General features: G+C 39.3%; 1 protein-coding gene across 2 annotated transcripts in view; it reads right to left on the bottom strand.

The window, feature by feature from the left end:
• The window catches only part of SMAD2 (SMAD family member 2), a 41299-nt gene extending 33876 nt beyond the window's left edge, over window positions 1–7423 (bottom strand). Inside the window, exon 1 of one of the 2 annotated variants that reach the window (XM_009891226.1) lies at window positions 7128–7423. In XM_009891226.1, coding sequence (XP_009889528.1) covers window positions 7128–7363 — 236 coding nt within the window. In that variant the 5' untranslated portion in view covers window positions 7364–7423. The remainder of the gene's footprint in view (window positions 1–7127) is intronic. The other variant, XM_009891227.1, reaches the window with a different exon arrangement.
• Between the last annotated feature and the right edge of the window lie 976 nt (window positions 7424–8399).

The raw sequence follows: 8399 nt of genomic DNA, 5'->3' as shown, positions 1-8399 counted from the left end.
GGTACCCAGAGGAACCTTCCTCCTGCAGTGTAATTATTGATATCATCCCATGGCTTTAACCTGAGAAGGAACAAAGGAATTTCTGTATCGCTGTCCTCTGAAGTAACCTATTTTGGGGAAAGATCTTAAAGCTTGAAAACAGCCTATTCTAGAAGCCACATTAGCTTGACAACTCTGCTCTAGGGGTGATCAAAAGCATTCCTAAAACTAGGTTACTGCATGCAGCTATGTGATAACCCTCCTGACAAATATTCCCAAAGAATTAAAAAAGAAACCATGCTAACTGGTAGCACAGGTTATATTCAAGAACTCTGCCCTTTACACCTAAATTACAAATTACTTTTTACTCAGTTATGTGAAGAAAAAGGCATCAAGATGTCATCACATTAAAAGATTTATTTGCTCTCAAACAGCAGTTCCAAGCCAGTTGTCCCATCTTTAAGCAGGTCTTTTCTTTGCCCAGTTTATTTCTGCTGTTAACTCCTTTGTAACTTTGATCAGCACCAACATGTTTCATGTGTGGAGGTTTGTATTAACTAAGAAAGAGAGCTAGCCTTTAGAAAACAATTTTAACATGTGCTGTAAGCTATCCCTATGCTGGTTATCTGATCCATAGCACCAATGTACTGCAGAGAACGAAGAAAGGGCTGCAGGACAAGCAAGCAGAGGAATAACACCAACATAATAGGGAAATTCAGTTTCTTTAGAGAATTTTAACTATGTCAAATGGTCTTGCCTTCATACGTTTGATGAACTTCCACCAGATTCTGCAGTCTTGCATATCTGAATCCTTGCAGAATACATCAGAAATACAACAAAATTAAGATGTGCTGGATTTATTTCCTGTACAATGTAAGCACGTGTAAGAAAATAAATCAAGTGTCAATAGCATTACTCATTTAACAGCAAGAGCAGCTTTACCATCAGAAAAATCCTGGACATGTAGATTTTGCTTCACAAGAAAAAAAACCCACCAAATATTATGGCCTTCAGAAGCAGTCAATAAACTGTACGTTGTAAGCATACATAAGAAAATAAACCAAGTGTCAATAGCATTACTCATTTAACAGCAAGAGCATCTTTAACATCAGGGAACTCCTGGACATGTAGATTTCGCTTCACAAAAAAAAACCCAAATATTCTGGCCTTCAGAAGAAGTCAATAAGTACTACTACATTTTTACACTCTTAAGGAAAAAAATAATAAATAGGTATTCTGAATGCAATGCTTAAATAACACCACCACACAATTTCCTTGGGAGAATCAGGGTGTGATTGGTTCCGTCACAGCAGTCTAAAAAGTTAACCTACCTTCACTACTGGCTGACATGAAACATATACAACAGGCATGACTTTAATATACTGCTATTTTATCCTAACAAGCTCAAAGAAACACCAGTGTTAGTGAAGTTGGTCAGTAAGTAGCTCCTAATTTCAATGCCAATTGACCACTTCACTTGCAGTTATCTGCTTCGCATTCCCAACACTTCCTCACAATCTTCCCTATTGCCAACACCATGGAACCCATTGTAGGGTTTCTGCTTTGCCTCTGGATGGTAAAAACAAATGCAGAATTCATCTCCCATTTGAAGCAGAAGCCCTGTGCTTCAGAAGTTTGTCAACTGTAAATTCCACAAGTCAGCTACATTCTTCAAAAAAAAGAACCCAGTAAGATTTGAGCCCCTCTTGCATACTCTCTCACTTAAGTCAGAATTGGGAGGTTGCTGAAAACAAAGCAGAAATAAGCTTCTGAAAACCAGGAAACACAAGACAGGGATGCTATGCTCCTGTTAAGCAAGAAGGGCAGAGGGCACAGATAAGACTACATTTTCTACATACATATTCAACAGTTAAGCAAGAAAAAGTATTTTTCATAGAGTACCTTCTAAAACTCGAATGGCACAGCAGGCTGGAAAGCAAGGGTTTGGCAGGAGTATTGGCCTTCTCTCTGTGCTGGAAGCAACTGCTGCATTTTGCCTAAGACTCTAAAAGCACTTGCATGGTACTATCACCCCCCCAAAGAATCTCTGAATTGGGATTTAAGGAAGTTGGTCTTAAAACCTTACTTCAGCCAGTAATCTGCCAGGTCACTTTTTATCAATATTCAACAGTGCTTTGCTTTTGCGCTGTGGTTTCCTCCAATATAAAGCAGTGATAAAATTTACCTCCTCTGCAGAAACTCAGGACCACCCATTAAAGCTAAGATTCAAGCATTAAGCACTGTTCCACATCAAAAGCAAGTTTATGCAATAACTGTAATATAACCACTACTATTAAGGTAAACAAAAATTTTATCTGCTCAAGAAGAAAGTTTAAGTTATCGATCAGGACTTTGTCTGATGCTGTATCAAACCCTTCTACAGTACTGAGATGAGTACACAAACATCTGGAAAGATAAAACAGAGGTATACTGTTACAGATGTGTCTTTTAGTTCCTCCCTTCCTCTCAACTACAAACAGCCTTTGTCAGGGCACTCATGAAAGCTATAATGAATGAAATGTGGAGATACTGAGACTGATGGGAGGCACCTATCTCTTCTTTATCCTCCTGCATATACAGGAAGAAAAAAATATATGCACCCATACATTGAGTGATCTCATACGCCACGGCTCAGCATTGCATCGTGCAGACCGTGTCAGCAGTAGAACAGGGAAGCTGCCACCAAGGAGATGAGACACAGCAGTGTTCTTCGGGTTCAGCAATAGGCACAATGCAAGACGGAATCTCCTGGGGAAGACTGAATGGGTTACAACATGCAACAAACGAGGTCTACAGCTGTACCTGGGAAGCAGTCCTTATAGGCAGGTCATCACCATTAACATTCATCCTTCATATAAGACCAGACCCTACTACAGTTGTCACGCTACCCAAATGTTGGCATGGAATCAGAATTCAACATGCGATACAGATGTGTCTGGTTACAGCTCAGGAAGGACAGTCAGTCCTGCTTTAGTTTTCAGATACGTATGCTCTAGAGGAACGTAAGACTTCACAAAGGAGTCTAAACTCAACGATTCCCTTCCGATAGCAGGGTTTTTTTAAATTTTTAAAATACAGGAGCTACAACAGCCCAGGTCAACATTAACCCAAGCCTGTCCCAACTAAGGTCTGTTGTTAGTTGTACATTATCAGGCATTTTATAAAAGCGGCTGCATTTTGGTAAGTCTTCTTTAAAAGAAGCAAGAACAAAGCATGAAGCATATCAATACTCTTTTTAAGACAGAAAAACCACACAGCTGATCACACTAAAACATGGGGACACTGAAACTAGTGATTTGTGTTTCCCTACTTTGGATTCCAATACTCTGTGCTGTCACCACTGAAACCACTTTTTAAATAGTGAAGATAGACTACGAATATGCCAGTTGACTATTCCCTACATGGCATGGTGTGGTTTGTTAACGGCTTGGATTTCAGCTATAACTAATTACAAAGTATTTATTTCAACAGAACAATCCATGCTAATAAGAAAGAAACCGCTCCATTAGAAGACGACTTATATAAATGGATGCTCGTTTCAACAGAACAATCCATGCTAATAAGTAAGAAACGACTTATATAAATGGATGCTCATGCTGCTTCTTCACTGACTGCTTCTTGTGCTCCATTTGCATCAAAACTGCAAGGGAAAGCATAAAGACAGGATCCTAAAGTCTACCAAATTCATAACATGTTGCAGAAAAGTGAACTCACATGCCAACATTTAGTTTCAGGATACACAGGGATTATGCGATTAGAATCCCACTGGCTTGCTGGGAGGATTCAGCAAGATAACTACAAATTACTTAGAGGGCTAGTGTCAAAAGGACCTCTGTACTTACTTAGCCTCTGCTCTAGATTACTGACCCACTTATGAAGAGCTAAGCATCCCTGCTGTGCGATGCCAACACCCACTCCATCTGTTTGCTTCTGCTTTCTCAGAACCTCTATTAGTCTGCGTAAGAAGTTGTGTTAATTACCACATGAGCAGTTTTTGCATAGCGCACACAGCATCAGCCTCACTTAGTACACAGTCACCTTGACAAACAGCGCAGAAACAGAACAATCCTAATTGCAGCGTGATTATCAATGACATACACCAAGTATATGCAGATTTATGAAGAGGCAATTGAATTCAACTTTTGTCCAAGCTGTTTTCAGTTTTGAGAAAAGGCTGTAGGTATTTGATTGCTTTGGGTTTCAATGATGAAAAAGTAAAGTACTGTAACAAACTCTCTGAAAATCTCCAAGGGGACCAGAAACTCGTGAAACCACCACTGAAACTTCTGTTGAGGGAATAATGCAACAATTGCAAACAGAAGCATCCCACAACACTTGTCAATACACCGAGTTAAACAGTATTTAAATCTAAAGCTAGTTTAAAAAAACCCCAAAACACACAAAACCAAACACAAAACCCCTCCCCACGCAGAACCACCTTTGGAAAGTTAGCCCAGCTGTCACATCAGAACTGCATCTCAGCAGCTTCGCACCTCAAACTTCCTGCTGTTTTTGCTGACTACGAAGACAAAAAAATTTCAAATTCAGCATTATTTATCCCTGCTGATCTGCAGATCTTGAGACATTCATCAAAGTGAGTCTCAAGCAGCTCTTTCATTAACTTACTAAATCCAAGAACAAGAATCTCCAGAAGTCATTACAGTACTGAGTTGACATTTGTTCTTTCTTGGGAACCCAGACTACTGCTGTCAAAGTGAAATAATATCAACAGTCCAAAAGCCAACTATGAAACTCAAGAATTCTGTATAGCACTGCCGGCAACCCTGATATCATCTCACCCCTTAACAGCAAAGCCATTTCTTAGTTTAATTTTAAACCTTCTATAATAGCCAACACCACTTGAAGAGCTTGCTAGCTACCAGCTTACTCCTAAGGCAGTCAAGAAAAGTAAAACCTAGAATCATAGAATGGTTTGGGTTGGAAGGGACCTTGAAGATCATCGAGTTCCACCCCCCGGGGCCATAGGCAGGGACACCTCCCACCAGCACAGGTTGCTCCAAGCCCCGTCCAACCTGGCCTTGAACACCTCCAGGGATGGGGCAGCCACAGCTGCTCTGGGCAACCTGTTCCAGTGCCTCATCACCCTGGGAGGGAAAATTTCTTCCTAATATGTAATCCAAATCTACCTTATTCCAGTTTGAAGTAATTCCCCCTCATCCTGTCACTACACACCCTTGTAAAAAGTCCCTCCCCAGCTCTCCTGTAGGCCCCCTTTAGGTACTGGAAGGCCACTATAAGGTCTCCCTAGAGCCTTCTCTTCTCCAGGCTGAACACCCCCAACTCTCTCAGCCTATCTTCACAAGAGAGGTGCTCCAGCCCCCTGATCATCAAGGTCTAGTACTTTTTACAGCTGACTGCAGGATGGATGAGAACAGTACCTCACACCCCAGCAAGAACTGCTGGTGACAACACAGAGGCTCTACAGAGTATAACAGAGCATGAAGCTGTTATACTGTTTTAAAGAATTATTTACTATGTCTACTTTAACACAAAAGGTCACACAAGCAGGAGGAGATACTCAACTACAGATGGCTAGTAGACTAGGAAAACAACAATAAATTGGAATACTGTTTATATCTTCTAACATCAGCTTCAAAATTACATTTAGTCAACTGTTCTGAAGCAGCAATATCTACCCCTGCAAGAGAGCTCTAGGAAGTCTAAGAGCTCTAAAAGATAGATCCATATTTTTTATCAAGTGAATCTCTGTATGGCATATTTAGCTTCTGTCATATGAAACGCCTTCCAATTAAGCATTTGTCTTTGACGTGGTAAAGACTTGCTAAATACATACAGTCATCTCACGTCAAATCCCTACAGGTTCCAATCTTGGTCTACTGATGTAGACGAAGCCAAGAAAGCTGTAGTATCTTATTTCTGATTGTTTTCCACCTGGCAAAAGGAAGAAAGCAGAAGGGAAACCCAGAGAATTTGGGGACTGCTCTAGGGAAGAAAATACAAGCAGAGGGCAGCATTAGAAACTAAATGTGAATAGGAAAGAGAACAGAATTAAAGTAGTCATTCATTCAGAGCATCCTCATGATTTTCCCAGAAAGCTGTGTCAAATCTAAAAGAGAATGCTAAAACCATTATCACATAACAACTATAACACATTCGATATACGGAAATCATTACTGAAACCAGTCAAATCTAGTTTGCGCTATGATTAATACAAAGCTTAAAAGTAGCTGGGATGAATGCGCTAATACAGAAATTAAGGTCATAAACCAGATGCAGTTTCTCTTCCTTAGAAATTATTTTAAGCGTCGAGGGGCTAAGCGCCCAGAATATTACTGTGCCACCAGATCCTCTCTTTCATAGAAAAACACACCTGTGAAATTATTTGATACTTATGTCTCACATAATGAGCTTCCACATGCACCTCAATGGGAACTCTGTACAACACGAATCGAGAGTACACCGCATTATACTTACAAACATAACCCTTGCCTCTCACACAGCAGTTGCTATGAATTAAGTTGAGAAAGTCAAAGGGGTAGAATGCAAGTCATTTACCTAAATGTATACATGTATCAGGAGCAGAAGAACAGTTCTAGAAATACGCGAAATTATAAAATAATAAGCACCTTCATTAACAAATAATAAATTACAGTAAACAAACTGGTCTTCAGACAACCTGCCTCCAAAGATAAAATTTCCCTTCAAAACAGATGCAGCTTGTACAACTTAAATGAAACTACCGTATACAATTGAAAATAATTAGATGACTGAAGTGTTGACCAAGGAAAAACTAGTCTTTTTTTTTTTTTAAAGTGGAAGTGTAGTTTCAAGTATGCCCCTCCAATTATAGACGGGGTTATTAAATAAAAGCATAAGGCAGTACTACAAGCTAAAAGCTGTGCTAGGCACCACCAGAATACCTACAAATCAGAAGCTACATAGTAATGAAAATTGAAAATTAGTTATTATTAGAAATTGTGACTTAACAAAGCATGTGATTCAGTTGTAAGCAAGTACTATACAAAACCAAAATAGGTTTTAAAGAATTTTTAAAGAATCAAAAGCATGCAACTGATTTTTTTAGTCATTTTTTCACAGGCTAGCCTAAACATCCATTTAGTCATTTCTTAAGTGGTTGTAACAAATTCAAACACAACAGCACTTACCTTGGTATCGTCACACATTTTGTATTGCAATTCTGAGTGGTAATTGCCTTCTCAAGTTCATCCAGCTGTCCTGTTTTCTTTAGCTTCTTGACCAAGCTTTTCACTGCTTTTTCACACCACTTTTCCTCCTGACCATTCTGCTCACCACCACCAGCCCCTCCAGAGCCACCAGCAGATTTTTTCCACCCCAGAAGTCTCTTCACAACTGGTGGAGTGAATGGCAATATGGATGACATGACTTTCACCAGACAGAACACTCAGCAAGTAATAAATTAAGAGATTCCCGTCTGATCCCTAAAAACACAAACCAAAACAGACACATTAGCACTGAGGTTTCACATGAAACAAACACTTTGCTTAGGACCTTTCATTACCAAATGCCATAGGACACTGCATCCCAAAACAAGTCAGATAATAGTTCAGAAGTAGTCTGCATCATGGTTCGATACTTCAGCAATAAAGTTAAAACGCAAGCTTGCTGCAGACTCTTCAACAGTTAGCACAGACTAAGGTTACTGTTGGATTAGACATTTAATCTTTCCTCAAGTCTTTCCTGGCTGAAGTCAACTCCGGAAAACACAAAAGTTGAGTCTAGCTTTCCACCTAGGCTGGCTGGTTTTAGTCATTTATTAACATTTTCTACAAGTGATTGACAAATTGCATACACATATATGCATGTTCTGCCCGTCTCCAAATTAATTTAGCAAGCAAAATTGTGTTTGGAATGTCATTTAGTCACTACTGCTTGACAGAAGTCTTCCAACAGCCAGCCATTTCACAAGCCTTTTCTCATTTTGTTTGTCATGTTTTAAATAACTACCAATTTTGTTCCACTGGGGACACAGATTTGAAATTCACTCATCCGTTTGGTAATAAGCTTATTCCCATCTTTCTAGTTCAATGGCCTACAGATAAGGAATTTTCTCAACTGGCCGTACTTAAAATCAAGTCTTTCAAAATTCATTAAAGGATCTTTAAAATCTTAGTTTGCAGGCACCTGAGTAGCAGACTGGCTGTTCTCAATTTTGATAGCCTTTCATTCAGTGTCAGCTGATCAGGACCTTTATATAAAATTAAAGACCAGAAGGAATGCTGGAACTTGGGCTATGTTTAGAATTCACTGTAATTTGCACTTCAAATCATTTAAAAGAGAAATGATAGCCATTTAGGAAAAAAAAAAAAAATCTTATTTTTGCAGGTTCTATTCGGTTAGTTTTAGGTATTAAAACATAAGCCCCAAATCAACCATGTTTTTTCAGGCAGACAGCTGTT

Source organism: Charadrius vociferus, unplaced genomic scaffold (genome assembly GCF_000708025.1).
Source record: "Charadrius vociferus isolate BGI_N301 unplaced genomic scaffold, ASM70802v2 scaffold319, whole genome shotgun sequence".
NCBI lineage: Eukaryota > Metazoa > Chordata > Aves > Charadriiformes > Charadriidae > Charadrius > Charadrius vociferus.
This window is presented reverse-complemented; position numbering and strand designations above follow the sequence as displayed.